Source organism: Phalaenopsis equestris, unplaced genomic scaffold (assembly GCF_001263595.1).
Source record: "Phalaenopsis equestris unplaced genomic scaffold, ASM126359v1 Scaffold000840, whole genome shotgun sequence".
Classification (NCBI taxonomy): Eukaryota; Viridiplantae; Streptophyta; class Magnoliopsida; order Asparagales; family Orchidaceae; genus Phalaenopsis; species Phalaenopsis equestris.
Genome location: NW_018165280.1, coordinates 1188311 through 1216250, shown reverse-complemented (window position 1 = coordinate 1216250; position 27940 = coordinate 1188311). Strand labels below are relative to the sequence as shown.

Genomic DNA, 27940 nt, shown 5'->3' with positions numbered 1-27940 from the left:
TATGCAAGCACATAAGAATCAGGTTGTACGTATGCATGCAAACAACACTATTATAAAACAGCGAAAGAAGTGATCAACATATAAATCTCAAAATTGACAATCAACAATCAAATCCAAGTGGCTTAATCTCAAAAAAACACAAATTTTATGAGATAAAGGCAAGTCAATTTGCAGACTTTTAGATAATTATAGCAATTACCCACACTAATTCCTCTACAGCCCAACAACACCAAAAACTAAGCTTCTCAGCAATCTAAGGCTTAAATCCTACTCAAGCAATAAAATTCAAAGAACATGAGATTGGGATGACATATCACACTAAAAAGACAATAACTCTCTTAATAAACTAATGAAGCCATCAGAAACCATACTCACATACTGGAAGTGGATATTGAAGAAAGCTGCGGCCTTGAAACATTAACAGAAATCAGTAGGACAGAAAGGGATCAATGTGGGAATGGTACATAGGATCAGAAGCCCACAGTTTGGCTAAATGGATTGGAGAAGCAGTGAGCCTGTGGAGTTCTTCGGTCAGCCAGACGAGGGTCTGAGCCTTTACAGGATGTACTACGGTATCAAGCGGCTGCTGCTCATTATCACTCCCTAACCTTTCGCTATCCCACTGTTTCAGTAGGGTGTTTGTAAGATAGTGCAATGGTTGTCCATACAGCTGCTTCAGGGATTTAGCCAAACCTTGCCAGGATGTGAAGGGAACAACAGAACCACTGAAAGTAGGGATGGGTATGCGTTTCATGTGCTCCTGATACATTCCTGCCAATCGGATCAGTGTACCTGCATTACATTTGAGGATGATTATGTTCAGAATTTAATATTACACTTATAACAGCTTCGTGTCATAAACCTATTGGATGAAAAGGTGCATTTCACTTTTGAAAGGAGTGTGATGGTGGTATTTTGATATGATGTTAAAAGATTTTGAGAAGTGCATGTAAATATGAATGATTAGGTATTAGATATGTAAATAAATAAAAATTTTGTTGATATCAGTGACCTTCCTTTAGCACAAGGTTGAGGACTTCAAGGTCAATGAAAATGATGTGCTGATTTTGATCATTACATAATAAAAATATAACAATTTTAACATGAATTGACAGATAAGAAGAATGCAGAAAACAACTGCTCCATACTAGAGTAAGCATCCCCGCCAACAATACACAGATTGCTACTTTATCTTCCAGAAAGCTAATCAAATTTTGCTAGCAAAGGTGGATTAATATATATATATATATAATGGTGCATTTCAATTTTTGTGCATTTCAATTTTTGTTATTGGGGCTAAAATCTGGTTTTGAAGTGCAAGATCATTTTTGTGCCCATAATTTTCAAAATCCAGCATAAAATTTTTAATAATCTTTATCAATATAGAACAACAAAATAGAGGTCTAAAAATTACGAGAGGTGGACCAAATCAACGGCTGGATTAGGCTTAGAACATTAACATGCCAAACGTATAGACTGATTAGAAAAGGTGGCGATGACAAGCCTGGAATTCATCATTCTAGAATCCTTTTACGGGCAGACCTCGGTGCTTCCATGGAACCTCTCCCAAATTTTGAATTTTCAATTAAACTTATGAAACCAAGTTAATTATGAGTATGACCACATACTGGTCATACAAGACTAAAGCCAAATAAATTTGTAAATGTTAAAAAACTGATAATTTTCTAAAAATTACCTGAGTTAGGCTTGATAATATGTCAAGAAACAAATAATGTCAAGAAACAAATAAAAAAAATCTATCAGGCTTGATAATACCCTCTGATGTAATATTTTCCAGGTTTTCAGAGGAACAATCCTTCTTGTTACGCTTTGCTCTATCTTGCTTATCTTCCACAGAATCTGAATCTGAATCTGAAGAGTCTATCAATGATATGGTGACTGCTTCTTCCCATGGGAATGATCTTTTCATTTCTTGATAATCCTGACGAGTTATAAAAAAAAAAAAAAACTAATGATACATTACCATGTTATTTGAATATTACATGAACATATTAGATATGCTGAAGTTTAAGTATCATATAAATGTATGGATAATGTTCAAAGTGGCATAAAGCGTAGCAGATGCTATAAACTACTAATAGATCATGAAAACCAAAATAAAAACCAAGTAATCAAATTTTCTATGTTGCCATATTCCAATTACATTTCAACTGTAAAAAAACGCAAACCAAGCGATTCAAAAATTAAACAAAAGAAGTTAGATTAGATAATGAAATCAAAATAAAAATTAAGTAAACAAATTTCCTAAGTTAACATATCTCAACTGATATAAAAAGGTTAACGATTCAAAAAGTAAACGACAAAAAATGGATTATAAATATAATAAGGCGACGATGCAGAAATTTAAATTGCTCAGTTTTAGCCATATTATACTACAACTATCAACTAGTTGGAAAATGAAGGAAAATATAAATGCTCTTTAAAATAACATGGTTAAACATTCAAACAAATCCATACTTTAAAGAATACCATGAAATTGCAGAAGAGTGACTAATTTTAGAAATAAACAATTTGTTAAAACGTCAGGCTCCCTCTACTAGATATAGCATATTGCAAACAATACACTTCAAAAGAACAACTATTCATTAACGAAATGTATTATTTATGACATGCCTTGTAGGCTTCCAAAACATCCTCATCAGAACCAAGATACTTATCAATTTCAGACAACTAGAATGAAACAATGTTACATACAAACTCTAAACAAGTAAAGCATTAACATATCTTTAAACGAAACACAATTTTCCAAGAACTCTTGTAACAAAAAGGCGGGATTAAACTGAAGCAATGATACACCAACACCGCTCTTACGGAACATCAAAATGATTCTTCGAGGCTAGAAATGAAGAGGTCTGCCTCTCTTATTATTCTCTTCCCCTAGTTTTCCTATTACCCTTCAATCTCTATATATTTTCTTTCAAAGCACTCAACTTTCCTCTTAATTTCAATGGCTAAGAAAAATAAATTCAGTATATTAAGCCATTAAAGGCCTCTGTTTATAGACTCGAGATATATAAATTCAAAATAAATCATGTATATAACTATTTAAATATAAACCTTAACAAACTTTTAACTTTTAACAAATTCATGACAAACCTTTAACAAACTTTAAAATATTTAATCATCCATAACACCTCTTTTAAATATAAATTTATCTTGTAGAGAGAATTGGGCTCCAAAAATTAAAAATCTCTTTTTTGAAATAGGCAATTAAACTTCAACCTTCTTCAATATCAGCATCTTCTATCCTTGCTAGTTTGAAAAATAAAATCAAGTTCTTGATGGAAATTACGGTTTCCGTGAAAAAAAAGAAATTATGGTTTCCATGAAAATAGAAAATAAGGTTTTCATATTTAACAACATTTCATCTTTGAAAAAAATACCAACTCCAACAAAAATCAAGCCTCTTACTTTAGGTGAACTCAAATTAAGGTTTGGATCAACTTACTCAATTTTAAGCTTGGGTTTGGGTACAAATTTCCGCCTACAATTGGCTCAGCACGTCAATGCCTCACCTGATATTTGTCCTACATTACATTTGGTAAGGTTCGCCTGCCTCCCTACTGGATTTGAAGAGAAAATTATTTAAGATGCTAATAAGGAAAAAAATGCTAATCCCCACATCCACTAGCAATGAGTTTTTCATGATAAAAAAGGTATTCTAAATTCATTAAAACTTTATTCATCATAAAAGAATCTTCAACTAAAAATTAACTATATGCATTCTCTATTCCCATCCTGAATCTACATTGTTAGCCTCTTTATTCTAGAAAAATTTTATGTCTGGATTCCAGACGTAGCTCTACGCACGGAGTCTTATCAAATATTGTCACGTGTTATTGCAGTGCCGCTGAATTAAAAAATGAATTCCACCATTTAAAAATTGAGAGACCCGGCCCGAACCAATAACGTAGAAATAATCCCGAGATAACAACCAAATAACCCCATAATAATGACCCCACACCACGGTGTTTAGGGGGTTATTGGGAGCGGAATAATCCCATAATAACGCCCAAATAAACTATAGGAAAATTGATCACTAATGAGAAGTATGTGAGGTGGAACTTGAGCTCTAGCAAAAAAAATCGATCACTAATGATGTCGGACGCACCTAGAAAACCAATAACTCTTCATATATAATGACAACATATGGTGTAAGAGACTAATCAAGAGTATGTTGTATTGCATACCTTATCAAGATATTCATCTTCATTTTCTGGGATTGAGTCTTGCTCCTCATGCTCTTTATTTGCATCTTGATGTTCTGAAATGAGCAGTTTTTGCTCCTCTTCCTCTATATGTACATCTCGAGCCTTTGCCCTAACTTGATTTTGCTCCTCTTCCTCTGTATTTACATCTTGGGCTTCTGTAATGTATTGTTCTTTCTCCTCAACCTCTTTATTTATATCTTCAAGATCTGTCATGAGTTGTTTTGTAATTGGCTGTAGTGAGTCAGTTATTATTGGTTCTTGTGAAACAGACTCCTCCATTATTTTTTCTGATTTTTCAAACTGTGCAATTAAAACATCTAATGAACATTTGGAATGCTCCTCCACTTCCTTTATTGGTTTACTTTTCTTCTGTGGTACTACTGTATATGGGGTACTTAATTTCCTCTTTTTTCTATTTACTCTGACCTTAACCCTTTGGATCAAACTATCAATTGAAGATTCATGTACCTTTTTTATTGCAAATTTACCTTCAGTTTTATTTTTTTCTTTCTCTAATTTATTCACTTGAGACTGCAACTTTAACATTTTGCTATCTAAATTAGTAAAATGGCTATTCACAGATTCTTGAAAGTCAAAAAGAAATTTTTGTTGATCTCTAAGTATATAATATATTTCTTCTAATCTAATATTATTGTCCGTATGTGTATGTGTTCGTTGCGGGCTGATGTGATATGGAACAATAGGATTAACATCAAAAGAATCGGGCGAATGCGGTATGGAGTGAGTTTCCTGTTGTGGGATTCTGATCATATGACTGGATGATCCTTCAACTGGAAGAGCTAGTAAATGATGCTCATCCTCTTTTAAATCCACAAAAAAATCAAAAATCTGCAAGCATTTTAGAGAAACAATGTCAACATAAACCAGAATAATACCTACAAAACAGTATCATAAACCAGAAAAACACATTCAAAGGATTATGAGATAAATGACTCACTTGTGTAGGGTTTAGCCTCTTAAAGACGGTATGAATATGTGATGAGTTCCAGCTCAGACTTATAGGCCACCTCAACATGCGAGGTCTGGCCTCAGGAGCAATGGGGACCACCAAAGATGTGTGCTCATAAAACCAGAGCTATGTAAAACATAGATAAATCACTATTTGATATGACCAAAATACATAAGGAAACTTTTCAATTGGAAGTACATGACACTAACCGTCAGAAGAAAAACAAAACCATTCATGTATCCCAATGGTTGGTTCTTCTTTATTTTAATGGAACAGGCAGTGACTTGCTCAATGAGATATTCACATATTGTAGCAGGCCAATTAAATGAAGAAAAATCATGTAAATTCTCACAGATTGTGTAAAGACCTTTGGCCACACTAAAATTGCTTGAAGGAAAAAATAAATTTGACAATAAAAACTTAAGAAATAGATCGTCAAAGGGAATAGAAGACTCCCCTAGTGCAACCTTCAATAGGTCACTTTTTATTTGTCTGGCATCCACGCCACAGGAGGGAACTTTATTCCATTTAGCTGGTGATCCTCTGTTGGGCATGCCTATGAGTAAGGCAACTTGATCTGAATCAAATCTCAGCTCTTTCCCGCCCATATTGAATACTATTCGATCAATATCCCAACAATTCAATATGTGCATAGTTAGGATATGATTTTGACGATATGGAGGGAGTTCAAAAAACTGAACCATATTAATTGCTTTTAAATTATTCCATGTCTCCTCAGAAATTGTAGGCCAAACCTTATCAAGAACATATCTAACTGCAGATGGACGACATCTACAATTCATGGTTTTTCGGTTCAAAAACCTACATGAATAGAAGTATAATAAAAATATAATGACACTATATTAACATAATACAGACATAATGAGACCATATATAACTAGAATCATAATAACACTATATAAATGCCAAAATAACACAATAAAAAAAACACATGAAAAAAAATGGAATAACCCCCCATAAACCCTAAAATAACATCAAAATTTTGGGGCTTACTTTGGAGTTATTTTGGATTTTATTGAGGCTAAAAAAACAACAAACAAAGTTACCTTGATACGTTTTGTTGGCTCTTATCCGATTCATTCTCCTTCTTACAATCTTTCTTCACCATTTTCTTTTGCTCTTTCAGCTCCGTCTTCATCGGCTCGTTTGAGTCTTCCATTTTAAGCTTGCTTCAAATGACACAATGCAAAGCCCTATCAGAAAATGAAGGACGAAGAGGAAACCCTAGCTCACCAAGGAATGCGAAACCCTAGCCCTTTCTTTTGAAAATGAATGTCTGGAATCGAAACAACGCCTTTTACGTTTTACAACAGGCAAGACAGGCATTTCAAACGTTAAAATTTTAATAAAACAACCTCTCAGTAACCCCACAATAGCCCCCCAATAACCCCCAAGTAACCCCACGAGAACCACTCCAATAAGCCCCGTAGAACCACTAATCCCCCAATAACCCTTAAATAATTCCCCAATAACCCCACAATAACACCATAATAACCCCCATAGAACTACTCCAATAACCCCCAGTGAAACCACGACAATAACCCCTACAATAACCCTCAATAACCCCCGTAGAACCACCACAATAACCCCCCAATAACCCCCAAATAACCCCTCCATAACCCCCGCAGAACCCCCACAATAATGCCAGAATATCCCCCAATAACCTCCACTAACACCCTATTGAACCTCTCCAATAACCCCTCGCAATACCCTTTGAAATAGACACCCAATAACCGCCCGGTAAACCCTTCAATAACCCACCACACAACTACTCCAATAACGCTTTAATAACCTGCAATAGCCCCCCAATAACCCTAATTCAGGCCGAGTCAAGCGTAAAATCAACCATTTTTTTATGTTTTTAATTCAGCGGGACCGCAATAACACGTGACAATATTTGATAGGACTCCGGAGGTAGAGCTACGTCCGGAGTCCAGACCGGAGTCCGGAGAAAAAATAATTCCCTTTATTCGAGTAGAAAAGGAAAAGTCACATCCCTGATGCTTAAGACATGCAAATAGGAGCTAATGAATCAAAGGTTCAGACTCCTGTCTTTTGGTTTTCAATGAAGCATACAAGTTACCAGTCAAACATAAATGGGAATAGATGTTCAATATGCGTTAAATCATACATAGAAGTCAAATACAATGCATACAAGTTACTAATCAAACATGTTACCCAGCCTTCCCCCTTTCTAATTAACAACTAGAACCAGAACCCGAACTTCTTGCCATAAGAATAATAGCGAGCAAACTACGCTTATTCTGCCTTATCACTTTATGCATAAAAACCGATGCATTTTCAGATAATCAAAAAGTAATGTCAATCAAAATATGAAGAGCACAAAAGAAAAATTTCTGGAGAGTACGTATGAAGCGAAACCCTAGCGAAAATTATCCTCCGGTCGCAGGAAACTCCGCAGAGACCACAGAGCCCTCTCCTCGGGCCCTTAAAGATGCGATTAGAACGTTGCTACTTGCTCGCTCTCTTGGCTTTCTACTTCACCCTCCTCCCCATTCTGCTTCTGATTGGGGTTCCTAGCTGTTAAATGTTCATCCTGCACGCGGCGTTCAAAATGGCGTTAGGAGAAATATTTGCCTACGTTTCCTCTAACCTTGTAAACTAAATATATCTTAGAAATATATTATGAAAATAGAACGGTAAAATTTATTAATTACAATTAAATTGTAGGTGGATTATAAGAATATTATAGGGGTATAATGCGGATATGATATTCTCAATACCTTTTCTGTAACCTACCAGACATATGCTGCGTCTTACATACACAAATATTTCTTCATTTTTTGGGGCTATAGTTTGCATCAAGAAAGAATTTAATTAGAATCTAATCTAAATAAAAATTACATAAATAATTTATTTTTCTCACATCAAAATTTTAATTTAAAAAACTTTTCTTTTATATAAGAAAAAATGTATGAAAATATGAATTACACTATTTACATAATTAGGAAGTCTTAGATGTAAAAAATCAAAATATGGGTGTGAGATAAATAAATACATTAAAAATTGAGTGCTATATGATAAAATTTAGGCAGTGTTTTGCTCGGATTTAGATTTACATTAAACAATATTATCAAATCCGATAAATATAAATTCATCAAATCTAATAAGTGATGAAAAAATAAATAAATTTGTCTCAGAATCAAATTTAATAAATCTAGATTTAAATCATAATTTAAAAATATGATTTAAAAATAATTATACCGAGAAAAGAATAATTTTAAAATAATAAAATTTAACATTTTCTTAATGCATAAAAAAAGTTAATATAAAAATATAAATAAATTTTGTTATTTGATTAGTTTTAGTCCAAATGAGCTGAATGTGAAATCGAGCCAAAAAACGATTCTTCATTTTTGGCTCGTTTACTTAAAGAATGAGCCGAATACGAGCCATTTAACGAGTCGAAGACAAGCTATTTCCAAACAATAAATTTTTTTGACAGCCCAAATGGTTGGAATGCCAGAGTATATGTTCATTATCAGCATGCAAAATGGGTAAAAACTGAAACTAAGTTTCTCAAATAAACTTAGGGGCATTTACATTCGTGCCACCCAATTTCTATGTATTTACATGTCTCACCTAAATTTTATATTTCACATTTAAACCACACCAACTTTTCATATTAAATCAAAGTTACAATTAACATTTTTTTAGTGTGAAATACACCTTTTTATGCATAGGCATGGATGCATCATTGATTCATTGGTGAAACTAGCGGTGGCTTGTATAGAACTCACACTTTTAAAAATCTATGTACCTACGTCGGATCCATATCAAATATCGGCACTTATTCAGCACTATAAAGTATATGTACGAATTTTCTTAGGCTCGAACATGTCCGAGACACACACCAACACCTTATCGAACGTGAGCTTAACACAATTATAATAAAATGAGACACAAGAACTAAAAAACTATAAATACATACCTCATAGTCGAAAACATGTCATTTACCATCATGTTAAAACTCTCTTTAACATTTGTCAAAATCGAGCATCGAAGGTATATCCAAGATTTGCAGAAGTAGAGCATTAGTCATTTTGTCGTTACAATCATACAAATTTTTTAAATTTTGATAGATAAGTCAGAATGGATTTTTTTTAAAACATATTAATCTAACTTTAAAAATTAATTTTCATAAGCATGATATTTTATAATATAAATTAAACTAATGAAGTTGAATATTTTTATTATATAATTTTTGTTGCGATTTTTTTAATAAATATTAATGAAAAAATATATTTTTGATATAAATAATTAATTAAATTTCAAAAAATGTTCGTACTATGTCCTATTTTTTTAATTATGTCGTGTCCACGTATCATCACGTCATGTCATGTTCGTGTGCTTTCATAGACGGTGGTTGCGAGAGGCACTTGCCATTTCTAATTTTTAACTAAACTATTTAATATCATATAATATCATATAAACATTTACCTCAACTAAAATTAAATAATTAATAATAATTTAATATTACTCATAAGATTTTAAATAGTGAACATTTTTTACATGAATGCTCGTCAGCTCTTGATTTATGATTTGGCCTCTTCGCTGTAAGTTTTGCTTCTGCCACCTTGTGGCATGTAACAAAAAAAAATTGAGTGTTACGTGTTAGATATGTAAATACATAAGAATTGAGTGGTTTGTATGTAAATAAATCTTCTATAAATTTTAGATTAAAAAAAAAATAATCAATTTGCACATTTAAACGGGTTGTTTAGAGAATTTTTGCAAGGCAAGAAGTCGAACAACTATATATACCAATCCACTGATCAGATGAGTCAGATGAGTCAAGCATCAAATGAGGAATGACATGTTTACTTATTTAAGTAGAGGCTTACTACCAAACTTGATGGATGAAAACAAACTTAACATTAATAAATTGATGTGATATTAAAATTTTGAGTGTTATATGTGTAGATTAAAAAAAATTAGGGGTGAGAAATGTAAATACATAGGAAATGTGTCATATGTTGATAACAACTTTGCCTTTACACGTGTTTGGATTAATTTGCATTAATAAATTGATGTACTAAGCTCAACTTATAGTACTCCACCCTTTAACCATAATGAAATTCATTAATTACAAAAAAAAAGCGTTTATGCTTGATGAAACTATTAATATAATGAGTTTTAAAGTGAATTTGGTTTTATTCAAATAATAATATTTCTTAAATAATTTTATATTTAAAATGGGTTTTCATTCAATTTGTAAGAATATAAATAGCATGTATTGTTTGATGTAAATTTTCATACCTTTACATATATGTATATATCACCTAAATTTTATGTATTTTTATATTCAACACTCCTAACTTTATTTTTTATATTTATACAACCCAAATCTTTTAAATCAATATCAAAAGGTGGAATACATATTTTTTATGCATAAGTAAAGTAAAATTACAAAAATTAAAATTTAGGCGTTAAATATGTAAATACATAAGAATTGGGTCATATGTACCTAAATCTTCCTAATATAAATTATAAATAATTAAATAAAACTAAATAAACATGACTTTAAAAATAATAAATAAGAGATAATAAAAAAATTTAATAATATTAATTTTAAAATGATGAGAGATTTAAAAAAACAGTTTAATTTATGATATTAAAAAAGTAAGAGCTACTTGTATTATACATAAATTACTATTAGTTATTAAAATTAAACTAATTACTTATAAGAATTTAAATAAACAAACCCCTTTTTGTAATTTAATTATCTAATTAAATTACTGTTTTCCTTAATTCATATTAATAGCTAATCTTAGTTTAAAGTTTTAATTTTTAATTAATGTACCCAAACACAGTGTTCCCCCAGAAATTCCGAATACCCCGGACGACGCAGAAGCCAGCATGTGACGACGGAAGCTCATCCAGGGGCGTGCGGAGAACAAGATGCGTTGGTAAGACTTACGGAACTTAGTTAAAACTGCAAGCGTAGCATGACTCCTCCAGCTTCCAGTATCTAGCCGCTAAATCTTAAAAAAGCTATTCTGAGTAGAGCAAACCAGGTGCTTGATGAAATGCCCGTTACAAATACTTTCTTTACCTCTCGAGTCTTTTGACTGGATTTAAAATGCGGGTCTTGCTAAAGATTGCTCGTTATCATCAAAGCTTGGCTTCACCTCTAATTTTTAAATTCTCTCCTCCAAAGATTGCAGCGCTCTGTAATCTCTACTGTGACTTTTCTAACGTGGTTTATTCAGCAGAGCTGCCTGATTGGTTTAGGTTTGGGGAGGGCGAGCAAGCTTGTGACTTGGATTCGGAAGATGATTTCTTGCTTCCCACACAATTGGAGATTTTGGAAGGTGGGTCTGGCAGTGGAAAGGTCAGGAAACGCGAGGGTTTTATTGGGAATGAAACTTCTGAAGCTTTTGATGTTGATGTGGAACAAATCAGCAATGTTCTGAAGGTAAGCCACAGTTCTCCGGAGGAAGTTTTCATGATTCTGAGCAATTACTCTCCAAAGGTCTCAAAGGAGTTGGTAGACAGGATATTGAAAAGGTTTGGCAATGAATGGATTCCTTCCTTGGGTTTCTTCAGGTGGGCCGAATCTCAAATGGGATATAACCACTCGCCTGACTCCTATGATTTGATGGTTGACATATTGGGCAAGTCAAAGAAATTTGACATAATGTGGAGCTTGGTTGAAGAAATGAGTCGACTCGGAGGATTAATAACGTTATCGACGATGATGAAGGTCATGAGAAGGCTAGCTGGAGCTGCTAGATGGAAGGAAGCCATAAGAGCCTTTCATGGCATGGAAAGATTTGGTGTTAGCAAGGACACAGTGGCTATGAACATTCTGTTGGATTCTTTGTGCAAGGAGAGGAGTGTTATCCGTGCTAAATACGCCTTTTTGGATCTAAGAACAGATATAGCTCCTAACGCTACCAGTTTTAATATATTGATTCATGGATGGTGCAAAGCAAGGAAATTTGAAGAAGCTTGGCAGACTTTGGAGGAAATGAAAGCATTCGGTTTTGCGCCTTGTGTGATTACGTATACCAGTTTGATTGAAGCTTACTGTTTGGAAAGAGATTTTCAGAAAGCTGAAGCTGTTGTTGATGAGATGAGAGCTCAGGGATGCCAGCCTAATGTCATAACCTATACCATCATAATGCATTCTTATGGAAAGGTGAAGGAAACTCAAGCAGCTTTTTCGGTTCTCGCTAGGATGAAGAGTGATGGTTGTCTGCCTGATGCTTCAGTTTACAACTCTTTGATTTACACGTTGGCTAGAGCAGGTCAGTTAAGAGAAGCCTATAATTTATATGAGGAGATGCAAAAAAGTGAAATTTTTCCAAATGTGAAAACTTTCAATACCTTAATTTCAGCTGCCTGTAATCATTCTCAGGAGGAGCAGGCCCTGAAACTCCTGGTGAGAATGGAAGAAAGCTCATGCAAGCCAGATATAATGACCTATACTCCCTTACTTAAGCTTTCATGTAGAAGAAAATGGATGAGAGTTCTTTTGTATTTGTTGGGTCGCATGTTTAAGAGGGATATCAGCCTGGACCTTGGAACCTACACGCTTCTGGTGCGTGGGTTGTGTAGGACAGGGAAGGTGGAACATGCATGCATATTTTATGAGGAAATGATATTAAAAGGTTTCATTCCTAGGAGTCATTCAAGTGCTATGCTGATGGAAGCACTTGGAAGGAAGAATTTGGATGCTGCGAAGTCGAGGGTTCAGAAGTTGATGTTAAAGGCACAGAATATGCGGCGACTTACAAATTACACAGATACGTATGCTTCTGACTGAAGAAAGACAATGCTGCTTTCATATATCTTTTCTGGAATATTATTATTATTATTATGTTGGTAATATTTGTTACCCAATAAAAAGTTAATTGAGCCTACAAATGTCAATTTTAGTTTATGTGAGGAGGTGAGGAAAGGATGGCATGTGCCCTCACATGCCTCGTATACAAGAGTGATAGATCTGTGAATGATAATGTAAAGTTAAAGAAAAGGGAGAAAATTTACACATACCACAATATATGTAAATATCTAATCTAGGAAGTTTGATATTAATTCTTATAACATTTTAATATCAAAAACCTATGCATAATCCGTATTTCACATTTAAAAAGTTAATAACTGTGATATTTTTGGTTTGATGTTAAAGATTTGACTCATTCGAGTGTCATGCATGTAAATGTCAAAGTTTAGGTGTTAGATATGTAAATGCATAATGTATGTAAATGCCATGTCATTTTTCATGCACTAAAAACAACATCGCAAAACTATGCATGAAAAGTGTATTTCTCTCTTAGAAAGTAAGTAATTATGACATTTTTTTGGTGAGATGTTAAAGATTTGACTGTCATACATGTAACTATAAAATTTTGTGTTAGATATGTAAATACATAACATATTTAAATGATGTATTCACATATTTAACACCTATACTTTTATATTTAAAATATAAATACCAAAAGTTCAATATTTTTTTTATAATATTTTAGTGTCATATATCTATGCATGAAAAAGAGAGCCTTTTGTCAACATGATAGTTAAGTTTATTTTTCATTAGCCAACTTGTCTTTTAAAGTTTTATCCATTTTCACAATAGAGATAGCCTCTGAGCAGTTTGAGACCAATAGAACCATGGATCAATCAAAATCTTCCCTCTAATGAAAGATACTTATGCCTCCAACCAAACAACAATATTATTGTTATTATATGCCAACAAGCCAATTATTAAGTTTTGCAAACAATAAAATGTGGCTCTTTGCGAAGATATTTCCATCACTAAAAGTAGCCTGAAGTATGGAGAAGAATTTCCATTTTGAGTCATAAAATATCAGCCAGCTCCTCTAAACTTGTAGCCTAATTGAAAAAGCACATCTCGAATTTAAACAGATTGACCTCCAATCCCATAGATAGACTAAAATAAGCAATTTCTTTTTCAGAGTGATAACTGTAATGAGATTAACCCTTCCAATAGCGAGCAGACTGTCAGTAAATAAGAGACAGGGAAGCATAATCATATTAAGATATATTTTTATAAGATCTTGGCTTCTTAAAGGCAACAAAATACATCCAAAATAAGAACACAGAGGTAGGGACATTAGGGAGAAACTTGCTGCAAGCACGAGAATGATTTGACGAAATCACAAATTTCCCCATTAAGCAACAAAGAGGAAGGCACATCCATAATACTAGCAGAGATCCATCTAATAAAGTTTTGAATGGGTCTTTTTAAGATAATTTAGTGAGAATTAAATGCCTATTGCCATAGTCAAAAGCTTTCTTGAGCTAGAGCTATGTTGTCAAGAAATATCTCTACCTTCCATAAAAGTAGATTGAGCTGGAGAACAGTGATATCAAGCACACTTTTTTGAGATATTTTGCAAGAACTTTATCCATACCTTTAAACATGTTGTGCAAGAAGATAGGTTCGTGGTTAGATATATAGTTGGGATGATTTTTATTAGGAATAAGAGTTGATGTGTGCTAGAAAATTCGTGGCGGTAGAGTAATAGATTATCGTCTTAATGTTGCACGAGGATTCAACACACACTCAGATGAAAGAGAATCAACTTGTGATGACACCAGAAGTTTTTACGTGGAAGAACCACTAGGTCTGACCCAGTCATAAAAATTCACTATAAATTGATGATTATAAAGACATCTAATTAGCGGTGGTAGACAAATCCAACGAGCCCAAGATCATTCAATTCTGACATCATTAAGACACTCAAATGTCCATTAAACTCCGTATGATCGAGGGAAGCTCTTCGAACCGTCCGATCAAAATAGTTAATATTCATGCATTAATTGCACCCAAAACACTATAAATAGAGCCCCATCCCTCTCATGAATGAGGAGGAAGTCCAGAGAGAGCCTGAGGTATTGAGGAGAATCTGCAGCTCAGCATCACCACCAATCGTCGTCGACCACCGCTGACCTCCACCCCCGACCTCCGTCGACGACCACCGCCGACCGTCGACGACCACCGTCGACCTCAAACGACCACCGCCGACCGTCGTCGACCACCGTCGACCGTCGTCAACCTTCACCTACCGTCATCAACCTCCACCAACTAGACACCTTCAGTCGACAATGGATTCTGAAAAATATAGTTATCATTTTCCGTCTGTGAGACAAGGGATTTCTGTAATCATCAATTAATAGTGAATTTGCGCAGCTGGATCAGACCCTGTTGTTTTTCCCTAACGGGTTTTCCACGTAAAAACTTCTAGAGTCATCACCGCTTTATTTCATCTGTGTGTGTGCTGAACTTTCGTACAACGCTAAGATGATAATTTGTTACTCTACCGCTGTGAATTTTCTGGCACACATCAGTTTGACTAATAATTGTGTCAAAAAAAAAAAAGAAATATCGTTTATTGCATTTAGATGGACTTTTTCAGTGGAATAAAAAAGATTGTTTTAGCCCGGATAAGTAAAACAAAGAAAGCTTTAAATTTCCTAAAAAGCATGTATATGCATGATAATTACACCAAGTTGACCTGAAAATTCTAAAAAAACGAACCCGAGTAGCTAAAGGGCGAAAGCCAAAAAAAAAAACAAAGGACTGGTTAGATTTTTTTAAAGTGCCAAGAGGGAGCCAAACAAGCCAAAATACTGAATGGAATGAAAACAACAACAGCAACATGAAATTTATATTTATTAGGTTGTGATTATATAAAGAAATTATAAATATTCATATTTCTCCTGATAAATCTCCGATTAATCTGATTTAAAAGGTGAAAAGAGCTGAACTACTGATAACATTCTAGTTTGTCATCATACTTCAATTGATTGGTTGTTCCACCATGCCAAACAAAAAAGAAATGCTATTTTTCCATTCAATTTCCCCCTACCAGTAAATAGACGAACAATTACTCGTTCCTTCACTATTTTCGTTTCGATGAACAAGAAATATATCATTGGAGATACGGAAAGCAGGGTTTTGGACAGACCATGGTGGTGAAGATGATGGGCAGAATAGAATAGTCTCCTGCGCAGAAGAATTGAACTCGCCATGACAACCAACTTCAGTTTCTAATTTTGAATCCGTTTGGAGACGTTTGAAGGTGTCGAGAAGTTGGTACGCCGCCGGACTTCTGGCCGGGAACTTCCCCTCCGATAGCTGCGTCGCCGTGAGTGTGGGTAGAGGGGATTCGAGCTCTCGATCTCGACCGTCGGTGAGTAATAATAATCGAATCGGGTTTGTGTGTTGCGGCGCGGGTTGGGTAACCTTGGTTAGAGGATGGAGTATACATAGCCCGATGCGCATGAGGCTCCAAATTTCGCCCACATTTCCAAATATATTATTTTATTAGGAACATTTCCAAATATATCACCCAATTTTTCTAAATATATGCTTTATATATTATTTAATTAATTCCAATAAAAAAATTTTGAAAGCAGTCAAATAAAAATTCATTCTTGTTTGACTCATTTAGAAATTCAAGCTAAGAATATAGTGCATGCATATTTTTCTAAAAAATTGAATATGAATATTTTAATGAGTCAAACACGAACTTTACGGACCATAAATTTCTTTCTTCTTAAAATTATAATTATATTTATTTTTATTTTACTTGAATATTTTCTTTCACTTAAACCCTTAACCCCAAATTTGACTTTTGAACGTAGTGGGACTAGCTGACATCCGAACTTTTGATCGCTCTCTTCGAAAATAATTTAGGCGGTGTTTGGCTCCCATAAATCCTAATCCATCATATTGAATTTGTGAATGAAAAAACTCGCGCACAATAGTATAGTCAATTTAACTTGCAACCAAGTTTTCTAAATTTAAACTTATGTCGTAAACATGATATAACATGATAAGAAAATGACTGTATTAATTTTTGTTTCTTCTGAAAACAGTCTATTATTTTGTGAAAAATTATCGGACACTATTTTCTTTGTTGTTGGATTTGAGAGTCGAGGTTTCTGAAATCTTGGATTTATGGGTTGGTTAGTCTTTTTTACAGGGACAGTATTGAGAGATCAATTATTTCTACTTATAGTTGCTGCAACAATTTCATTGAAAGGGCTCAAGTTTTTTTAAGTTTTGTTTTATGAAGTTTCGTTGCTCTGCTCAGATGTTTTTTCCTTCCATTGCTAGGATTGACATACATTTTGTGGTCTTTCATGAGCTTGTTCTTCGCGTCTCCTTAATTTAGAGTTCAATTTTTGTCAAAATGTTATTTTTTCCTCTTTTTACGCTTACTTAATGTTGATGATAGGTTTGATGTGCTTCATTTTGATTAAAATATTTGGAGTTTTGAACTCTCTAGTGAATATGAAGTAGTATTTGGGGCTTTGGGCAGGGATTTGAATCCAGCGCATACCTATTTTTTTATAAAAGCTGGTTGATTGTTAAGGGATGTTGATCATCTCTTACTAATCCTGAATCAAAAGAATGCACTGACTCCTATTTACCTTTGGGCTGACAGTTTTATACTTAGTTGAAGTTTAAGAACTTCCTTATTATTTAAGTTATGCTCCTTCCTGTGATTTGAATTCGAGAAGTGCAGCTTTACCTTGAAAATTGTGCCATTATCATGAGTAAAGATTCCTGTGCCTTTCTTGTTTTTTGTTCTCTCTTGTGACATTATTTTATAGAATGTAATTTTAGCCCTAGTCGTTATAGTGAAAATGTTATAACTATGAGTGATCAAATCATTAAAAGGTGTGAACATTTTAAAAATCTTGGGCCTATTATTCAAAGTGATGGTGAGGTTATTAGTAGAGTTCAAGTTGTCTGGTTGACGTGGAGGAAAACAACGGGGCTTATTATGTGATAGAAAAGTGCCATTTAGACTTAAAAGGGAAATTTTATAAGATGAGGGTGAGAACTGCAATGTTCCATGACAAAAGTAACTATTGCTGAGATGAGAATGTTTAGGTGGATGAATGGCATGACACTGAGACAAAATGTGAAATGACCATCCATGGTAGGGTCGGTGCAGCTCTATCGTCAAACAAAATTATAGTGAGTCGTCTTAGATTGTTTGGTCATATTATAAACGTTAATCATCTTATTATCCGGTTATGAACGATAAATTTCTTTCCTTTTACAAATCTAATTATATTTATTTTTATTTCACATGAATATTTTATTTCCCTTAAACCCTTAACCCCAAAATTGACTTTCAGATGCAGTGGGACTAGTGGACATCTAAACTTTGATCGTTCTTTTCGAGAATAATTGTGGTGGTGTTTGAATAAACATAGATTTAAGAATTTATCAAATCCCATAAATCTTTATTTAATATAATAAATTTAGTTTACAATAAACTTTACGTCATAAAGATGATAAAACATGATAAGTGAAAAAACGTATTAGTGTTGTTCTGCTGAAAACAATCTATGTATTTTCCTCATTATCGATATTGGCATAAATTTTTGATGTCTTGAGTGTAGGGTGTCCGCTCGAGCGCTATGAAAAATTGCTTGATGCACACATTGATTCTCGTGGTGCGAGACATTTATTTGTGACCCTTCAACGCATGTTGACGAGCAAGTTATCGCGATCTTTTTGCTTGATCATGGTCGTCCCTCAGACGAAAGACTGTCAACATTCTGTTTGTCGGACGATTTTGAACAGGGCAACAAATCGTAATCACCATGTCATGCATGAAACTGACTGGAATTGACTCGATCGTGGATGAATTTGTTCGGACAACCTCAGTTGAGAAAACAAACACGTGTCTGAAATGTCGATTTTATTTTAGGAGGACGCCTGCGTTGTTTGGATTTTGAACACCAACCGGTAATTCATAAATTAGTGCGTTTAAGTTATATAAAAAAAATAAATAAAAGGAAAAAAATAACCTTCAAAACACTCACGCCCGCCTCCCTCACAAGATCGCCCTAGCTCCCGCCGCACCGCCCTCGCTGGATGCCCTCTCGCGCTCGAAGCTCGCCGGCGAACGCTCGACTGCCGTCGTTCTCCCCGCTGCCGGAGCTCCTACCCGAGGGATTTCGAGGGGAGATTTTGGCCTCTTCACCGTCTCGGCCGTTTGCTCGCGGTTCTTAGGTCCTCGCCGCCGGCCTCCCTCGTCGCCGGCCTCCCTCGTCGCCGGCGTCCAGCACCCGCCGGCCTTAGCCTTCTCTGGCGCGAACTCTCAGCGGCATCCCGGATCCCTCCTTGGGTTGCTCGTGACCGCAGCCCCCGACGGCTAAGCCTCCTTCGACGTGTGAACCTCCCTCCGGCGTTCCACTGCTGTACCTAGGGCAGAGCTCGCTCCCTCTCCCCTGCATTTTTCTACAGGCTCTCCACCGAAGCACCTCGTCGGCCCTCGCTCGCTTGTGGTCAGAAACTTCGCCGGAGTCCTCGCCATCGACGGACACCAAGGGTCTCACGGCGTGAAAAGAGTGGAAGTTCTCTCCCATTTCGAAGAGAGCTTCTTCCGGACTTTGTTGGGCATCGAGCAAACTTTGCGTTGGTGAGAATCTCCGAACTCATTGCATTTTCTTTCAGCCAGCTCTAGGTTCAGTTGAGGCTAGGTGCGTGGGTTTAGTCGCCCACGCGGGGTGAGTGTACCTGCTGACATTAGTCGGTGCGGCTGCACCCCATTGATTTTCTAGAGCTATCATTAGGCTAGGAATTCATGCGTGGTCATTCCTATTAAGCCGAGTGATTCTCTTTTGTGAACCTTAGAAATAAATTCCAAAGGAGTCAGAATCCTAATTTTCCACGGTTTTGACTCTCTCAACCTTCCTTGGAGGAGTTGGTTGAGTTTGATCTCGAGGGATGGAAAAAACTCTATAGCTAACCTATCTTGCGAGATCTCAGACGTTCTTAAGACGAAAAAAAACTCTGTTGCAAATCCGCCATATGAATGATTAAAGGCTTCCCCTATGAAAAATCGGAGGGCAAGATCCTCCACATTTCTCACACCAAAGCACAGATGTGGCTGTGCCACGCTTCCAAGAGCGTCAACTCTTGGTACCTATGTGAGACTATTAGGCCAAGTTTGATGTTTCGTCGAACGTTTTGGGTTTCATTACATCTGCATGGATCATCTTGTTGCATCTTTGCATGTGGCTATTTGTTGCATTATGTGCATGTCTACGTGAGCACTTCTGGTCGATTGGTCATTCTAACTCGATCCCCGATCATCTAGGGCCCATCATACTATCATCTGAGCTTGATCGACCGCCACATGCAGATCACCAGCTTTGGGTTTGAATGTTCGTCATGGGCCAAACACCCCATCCTTTGGGTTCGGTAGGCTGCCCAGAGCCGATCACCCACTCTTTTGGGTTCGGCGATTAGCCCAGCTTGATCCCCCGTTTCTTTGGTCGTACCGACCACCATGGCCAGGTCGATCAACTACTCACATGCTTATATGCTTTTGCATCATATTGCATGTTTGCTTGCATGTGTATTTGGTTGTTATTGGGGTAAGGTGTAGTTCTTCACAGTGACATCCTATACCCTAGGCGACCGAACACAATATTTATGTGCATTAATGTTTACTGCCTTTGTATGCTTTGCATGTGACACGTCACTGCCTCCGCGACATACTCATCTGTCGTTTCGTTGCCTTCACGACATGCCCACCCCCTTGTTACTGCATCTTCCGCATACTCATTTATCTGATCGCTGCCTTCATGATATGCCCATTTCTAAGTCACCACCTCCTCGACACACCCATTTGCCGAGTTGCAGCCTTCTCGGCATACCTATCTGTTGGGTCGCTGCCTCCATGACATGCCCATCTCCGAGTCACTGCCTCCTTGGCATTCCCATCTGTCGGGCCACTGTCTTCACAACATGCCAACTTTTTTTGGGTCATTGTTACCTCGAAATACTCATACGTTGAGTCACTGATTTCACGACATGACCGTCCTCAGGTCATTGCCTCCTCGATATACTAATATGTCGGGTCGTTGTCTTCACGACACGCCCATTCTTGGGTCCCTCACTCCACGAAATATCCATTTGTTAGGCCCCCGCCTATACGATATGTCTACCATTTCTAGTCACTGCCTCCACGACATGCCCATCATTCGGGCCTCTATCTCCACGACATGCCTACATCGACATGCCCACCATTTCAGGTCACTACTTTCACAACACACCACTCTGTCGGGTCGTTGCCTCAACGACACGTCCACCCTTTCGGGTCTTTGCCTCCACAACACATCCATCATTCAGACCTCTGCCTTCACGACACGCTCACTTTTTCGGGTCATTGCCTCGACGACACTCCCATCTATCGGGCCGCTGTCTCCACGGTGTGCTCACATTTTTGAGTCACTGCTTTCAAGGCATACTCCCACCTATTGTGTGTTACATCATTTCATCTTGCATGATGCGTGTTTTTCCCTTTTTTTGGTGCTCATTGTGATTATTTTGAACTTCGATCAAACAATCACAATGTAGGTTTTTTGCACGACTGTATGTTTGCTCATATGTCTCGATGACTTGTCCTTTTTATTAGGAGAGTGATCCATTTGTTGATCGTGAAATTAAAACGAGCGTTGCTCGTGAGGATACCTCCGCGAGCAATGCAAGTTTTTGTATCAAGAGCAATAAGTATGTATAACTGTGCTAAGGATCCAAGGGTTCTAAAGTGCGTTATATTTGTCACGGATCTGCATTTTATGGTTCATTATTTTAAAATTATAAAATGAATATTTTCAATATTATTACTATTATCCACCTACTTTTAAAACTATTTAAGTTGGACCATATGTGAGACCACTTATTTTAAAAATATCACTCATTTTTGTGACGTGCTTTAGTTTCTTTAAATATTTAAGACGGGGGGGGGGGGTGAACAACCCCGTAAAAGTTCAAAGTCATACGACAGCCGAATAATTAACTCTGTGTATTTAGATGCTGGTTAGAACACTTTTCATTAGATAGTGTGCTACACTAGGATTTAAGATGCTAGGTAGTCTTTTGATGTCTGACTATTGTTCTTTGTTGGTTTGGTTGCCCCAACCAATCATCTTTCCTGCTTTGTGTTTTTGGTATGCTGCATGTTTGATATACATGGTAGTGCATTAGGACGTTCTTCTGCATGAAACCGTGCATATATATATGCACACACAAATACTTTTGAAAGGGGGGGGGGCATGTAATTATTTCTACTAACCCTTTGCTTGTAGGTGCTGCTTAGCTCCCTCATTAGACACTGCTTATTATGCGTTGCATGTTTTTTCATGCTAACGCTATTTTTTGTGTAGGTTGAGTCTTTTTCTTTTCTTTTGTACTTTTAGAGTTATAGGAGAGTCATTTAATAAAAATAAGATATAAACACGAGTTCTAAGATATTTGACTCGGGAACCATGTGACGTGATAATGAGCATATGTTCGTGTCATGTATCTTAATTCTGCATTCTATATTGATACATAAAATTATGAACAAACATATATATACAGAGTCTGACCGTTTTTTTAATTTATAGGATATTTGCCGACTCAGCGACATTGGCCTTTTACATATTTTATTTAGTTTGTTTCTCTGCTTTTTTACATGCTTGAATGCATAAAATATTTTCCTTGTTCATTTCTATAAAGTCCTAATAAAATATTCAAGATAATGAATTTTTAGGATTAAAACATTCAAAATTTTGAAAATTATACTTTATTTTCTTTCATGGCCTTCCGACCGGATTTTAAACGCACTGCATTGCATGGGCTTAACCCAAGTAATTTAATAGGGTCTCCACAATATCTAATGATTGCTCTAGATAATTACATCATTTGCATGTTCCGAGGAGAAGCCCGTGCTTCTCTAACCCAACTGGTCTAGTATTTCTTTTTATATATTGGAGATTATTTAGTGCGCCTTGGGTGTAGAAAGTTTCTCGACCTAGACTGGGTGTAAGTCATTTTATTTGGAGCATTTTTATCTTTGCAGCTGAATCTCATTTTTCTCTTTTTTCCTGAGACATTCTTACCACTTCGACGTGAATAAGTTCTACTTCTTGGAGCTTCACTTTATAGTCATATGATAAAAGTTTCTTTTCTTTGATCTTAGGGCTATCGAGGTCCCCCGTTGACGATACAATTCATTGATTGCTGACCAAGGATCTCCGAGCATGTTGTGTCGATTATCTTCACGATCGGGTAGACTTAGGGTCTTTGTAGTTTAGGATGACGGGTCTGTGATACCCTGACTCAACTACATATATCTTTTTAGGATTATTTTTCCCTATCTTTTGTTAAGCCCCTTTGAGCCTTGTCGTACATTCGACTTCGTCGATATCATCTCGGCAGTTGGATTACAGATGAACTTTCACATGTTTGATACGATGATTTGTCCTCTGCCCTTACGGTTTCGACTTGCTTTGACATATAGAGATATCCTCATCAAGATTTTCATGCTTATTCTGTGGGCCCCATGTGTCGATGAGCTACTACCCACCTGGGATATGAGAGACTCACTCTCTGTTCGATTACTTAGCTAGAACTTTCAAGCATCAGAGCGTTCCCACACGGAATAACCTTTTTTTGATGACCTATTCTCCAAGTCTACGATCATAAAAAGCAAAAAAATTATTGAGTCTATTAGGTATCCCATAAGGTGTAATTAACCAAGTATGATGCGTTCCTTTGACAGTGCTATTGACCTTAAAGCAAACATCTACACCAAAATGTTTTGTTATGAGTAGTCTACGTAATCATTCTCTTGCGAATACTAGTCCAAGATGCTTCTGCCTGATCTTGTTTGGGCGGACGTGCTTCTTGATCTATTATTGCGAGGTTTATTTTACGTAGGTTCTCCTTATTTTTTCTTTTGTTTGTTATTTTTGTCGTATGTCCGTCTTTTCCGGTTTCTTTCTTCTTCTGATCGTTTATATAATCCAGAAGAGAAATTTATTCGGGAAAGAGAAGTATACGATGATAGACAAACTGACGGCTCCTCTAAAAATAAAAAAGAGAAAAAAAATGAAACACTTGGATTTGAGAGTCAGGTTTATGAAATCTTGAATGTATGGCTTGGTTTGTCTTTTTGACGAGGACAGCGTTTGGCGATGAATTATTTCTACCTATAACTGTTGCAGCGATTTCATTGAAAGGGCTCAAAGCTTTTGTGTATTTAGCTTTATGAAGTTTCGTTGCTCTACTCAAAGGTTTCTTCCTCCCATTGTTAAGATCAATATATATATATTTTTCTTTCATGAGCTTGTTGTTCGCGTCTCCTTACTTTAGAGTTCAATTTTTTTTTTTTTTTTGGATTGTTTTTTTTTTCCCTTTTACTTTTTTTTTAATGTTGATGATAGGTTTGATGCGCGGCATTTTGTTTAAAATTGTATATGATTTTTGGACTCTCTAGCGAATACAAAATAGCTTTTGGGCTTTGGGTAGGGATTTGAATCTAGCGCTTACCTGTTTTCTTCTACGAGGTAGTTCTGTTTTCTGATTGTCAGGGATGTTGATCTTTTTTAAGCTAATCCCGAATCAAAAGAAATGCGCTGGCTCCTGTTTACCTCTGGGCAGATGGGCATTTTCTGTCTACCAAATGCTTGTGATGAAATGAATTATGAAACTCACGATTCCCGATATCTTTTCTTTTGTGTTCCTTTTCTCTCCTATGAACTTTATTGCCCTAACCTGAATCGGAGAATCAGTCATTTGTTCTGAGTTTTGTAATATTTTGTAATTCTCAGCAATTTTTAGAAAATTAACACAAACATCAATGCGCGTTTTTGTGTTTCTATTTTTCTGAAAATCATTTAAAATGTCCTGATAAGCTTTTTATTGATGCTATCGATCTTCTAATCATCATGTCTGCATAAATTGGTCAAGGATAATGTTTTTAAGGGAAGTGTAGCTTTACCTTGAAAACTGTGCCATTACCATGAGTAAAGATTCCTTCCCTTACTTTCTGAAAACTGAATGATGGCGTGTCTTTCTTATTTTTTGCTCTTTCTCTTATAACATTATTTTATGGAATGTAATTTTAGTAGTAGTAGCTCTAGCGGCAGAGTTGTAACTATGCGGGATCAAATCATTAAATGGTGTGAGCATCTTAGATATTCCGCTCTATTGTTCAAAGTGATGGTGATATAGATGGGGAGGTTATTAGTATAGTTCAAGTTGTTTGGTTGAAGTGGAGGAAAACAATGGGGCCTATTGTGTGATAGAAAATTATCGCTTAGACTTAAAAAGGAAAATTTTATAAGATTGTTTCCGTTCATTTTTCTCTTTTTTATTTTAAAAGATGTAGCCAGCTTGTCAAACGTCGTATACTTCTCCCATTCGAATAAATCACCCTCCCGAATCATATCAATAATTTGAAGAGGAGAGAAATCAAATAAGAAGAGACATACGACAAAGAGACGAACAAGAGAAAAAATAAAACATGGAAAGACTACGTGTGATAAACCTCGCAATGATAGGTAAGAATGCCCGCACAAACAAGATCAAACGGAGACACCTTAAACCAATATCCGCGAAAGAAGTATCTACGTATGCTACTCATAACCAGAGTGTCAAGTGTATGTACCTGTTTTGGGGTCAAGAGCACTCCCAGAGGAACGCGTTCCTACTAGTTAATTACATCTTGGGGATACTCAAGAATACTCTCGATAAAAGAGTTTCGCATCATATTATCATAAACTTGGGGTATAGACAATCAGAGGGAGGTCATTCAGTTTATGAATAGTTTCGATGCTTTAAAGCTCATGCTAAGCAATCAGACAGAGAATGAGTCTCTCATATCCCAAATGGTAGCGGCTAATCGACACACGGAGCCCGCAGAATAACCTAAATCATCCCAACACGTCAAAGCACGTCCGAGCCATAAGGGCAGCGGACAAATCGTCGTATCCCACATGACGGCAGCTCATCAGTATCGTGCCGTCAATGTGATATCAACGAAATCAATAAGCGACATGGCTCAAAGGTGCTCAACAAAAAGGAAGATAGAGTGATCCTAAAAGGTGGAGGTAACTGGGTCGGGGTATCACAGACCTGTCATACACAACTACTAAGACCTTAAGTCTACCTGGTCGTGAAGGTAGCCGACCTAACACGTCCTGAGATCCCCGGTCAGCACTCCGTGAATTGCGTCATCTACGGGAACCTCGGTAGCCCTAAGGTCAGAGGAAGAAAACTCTATCCTATGACTATAAGCTAAAGCTCTAAGAGGTGAGACTTATGCCTGCCGAAATGACAATGATGCCTCGGGAAAGAAGAGAAAGTGGAAGTTCAGCTGCACAGCTGGAAACGCTCAAAACAAAAAAACTTATACTCGTCCGGGTCGGAGAGTCTTCTAACACCTTAGGCACACTAGACAACCATCTATATGAAGGTATGTTGGGTCAGTCAAGTTGGAGAAGTACGATGACTCCTCCTCGGAACATACAAATATGAATGCAGTTATCTAGAGCGGTCATAAGTATTGTGAAGACTCTATTATCATATGCAGAAAAGTAAAATTTGCAATTTTTAAATCCTGAATATTTTAATTCTAAATTTTAATTATCTTGAATATTTTATTTAGAATTTTATAGAAAATTTAGGATTTTAAATCCTAAAGAGCCCATGTTGTATCGTGAAATCTCAGATAAACCACAGAAAGAAAACAAGAAAAACACATGCAAGTGCAGACATGCAACATGATGAAAAAACAAAACAAGTCAAATCAAAATAATAAACATGCCGGTGCCGCTGGGTCGACAACATATCCCAGACAATATATCCCAGAAAAGAAGAAGGCGGTCGGGCTCCGCATATACATACTCGATTCTAATTCTGTACATCAATATAAAATACAGAATTAAGATACGTGGCACGAGCATCTGCTCCTGGTCCCCTCCACGTGGTTTCCGCGTCAAATGCCTCGGAACCCATGCTTGTATCTTATTTCTGCTATAGGACTCTCTTAGACTCTAAAAGTACATAAAGAAAATAAAAAAAACTCAATCCTGCATGAAAACAAATATCAACGGGAAAACTCACATGTGAATAACGTATAATAAACCATATCTTAAAAGTGAGAGAGTTAATAGCACCTGCAAGCAAAAGGGTCAGAAATCATTATTTGCTCCCCCAATAGCGGTACCTGTATGTGTGTGTGCATATAAATAGACATGACTCCCTGCAAAAGAACGCCCCAACACACTACCCCACATAGGCAACATGCAGTCACATCACAAGCATAATGCAAATGAAAGATACCTGATCAGGGCAACCAATCCAACAAAGAACAATACCCAGACATAAAAAAAACTGCATAGCACCCTAAATCCTAACCTAACACACCACTAACAAAAAGTGCGTCAACCTAGTATCTAAGTGCGGGGTAGGTATGGGTGTAGTATGACTTTGACCGGGTCGCCATATCGGTCCATTCTAAAGATTTGAAGGATCTAAAGGGTGTTACGAAGAGCGCACAAAGAGCGGTGACACGAGTTAGATCTATTAAATCTTTAGCACAGTCATGCTCGTGTCAATCTCGATGACTTAACTCGCACTGCTCATTGGGATCAACACAGCAAGCAATGCTCGTTAAGACATCGCGACCAACACGAGGTCACTCTCCTAACGAGTCTGACTCACTATCCATGCAAACACAAACATGCAAATACATGCAAATGCAAATGCAACCAAATCAAAACATATAAGTAGTGATAAAGAGTATGCCGTGAAGGCGGTGACTCATAAGAATGGACATGCCGTAGCGGTAGGGGCCCGAAAAAGGGTATGTCGGTAAGACAGTGACCCGAAGGTGGGGATGCCGTAGCGACAGGGGCG

General features: G+C 36.4%; 3 protein-coding genes across 5 annotated transcripts in view; 2 read left to right on the top strand and 1 right to left on the bottom strand.

Annotated features, from left to right (window-relative positions):
• Positions 1-148: 148 nt before the first annotated feature.
• LOC110031668 lies at positions 149-7819 on the bottom strand. Its single transcript, XM_020734995.1, has 7 exons — positions 7592-7819; positions 6270-6392; positions 5412-6024; positions 5191-5328; positions 4212-5081; positions 1777-1942; positions 149-792 (listed from the first exon to the last, which is right to left on the bottom strand). Exons 2-7 carry the CDS (start codon positions 6380-6382, stop codon positions 428-430), a joined length of 2265 nt encoding a protein of 754 aa, XP_020590654.1. The 5' UTR covers positions 6383-6392; positions 7592-7819; the 3' UTR covers positions 149-427.
• A 3235-nt stretch (positions 7820-11054) lies between these two features.
• LOC110031652 (pentatricopeptide repeat-containing protein At3g22670, mitochondrial-like) lies at positions 11055-16485 on the top strand. 2 transcript variants are annotated; one of them, XM_020734976.1, is made up of 2 exons: positions 11055-12999; positions 16141-16485. In XM_020734976.1, exons 1-2 carry the CDS (start codon positions 11327-11329, stop codon positions 16193-16195), a joined length of 1728 nt encoding a protein of 575 aa, XP_020590635.1. In that variant the 5' UTR covers positions 11055-11326; the 3' UTR covers positions 16196-16485. The 2 variants fall into 2 exon arrangements, with proteins under 2 accessions (XP_020590635.1, XP_020590636.1); XM_020734977.1 differs by lacking the exon at positions 16141-16485 and having other exon boundaries at positions 11055-12497; positions 12608-12779.
• Positions 16486-19006: 2521 nt separating this feature from the next.
• Positions 19007-27940, top strand: part of LOC110031547 (probable RNA helicase SDE3) — a 34718-nt gene continuing 25784 nt past the window's right edge. The window contains exon 1 of one of the 2 annotated variants that reach the window (XM_020734798.1): positions 19007-19664. The gene's annotated coding sequence lies outside the window, so the exon portion shown is untranslated. The remainder of the gene's footprint in view (positions 19665-27940) is intronic. The other variant, XM_020734797.1, reaches the window with a different exon arrangement.

Excerpts from the sequence above, each read along its gene's own strand:
- LOC110031652 (XM_020734976.1), top strand. The coding sequence starts at position 11,327 with ATGCGGGTCTTGCTAAAGATTGCTCGTTATCATCAAAGCTTGGCTTCA. Across the intron at positions 13,000-16,140 it reads CTTACAAATTACACAGATAC|GAAATATATCATTGGAGATA; the intron begins GTATGCTTCTGA and ends TTCGATGAACAA.
- LOC110031668 (XM_020734995.1), bottom strand. The coding sequence starts at position 6,382 with ATGGAAGACTCAAACGAGCCGATGAAGACGGAGCTGAAAGAGCAAAAG. Across the intron at positions 5,329-5,411 it reads GTTTTGTTTTTCTTCTGACG|CTCTGGTTTTATGAGCACAC; the intron begins GTTAGTGTCATG and ends TGTTTTACATAG. Across the intron at positions 5,082-5,190 it reads AGAGGCTAAACCCTACACAA|ATTTTTGATTTTTTTGTGGA; the intron begins GTGAGTCATTTA and ends AAATGCTTGCAG.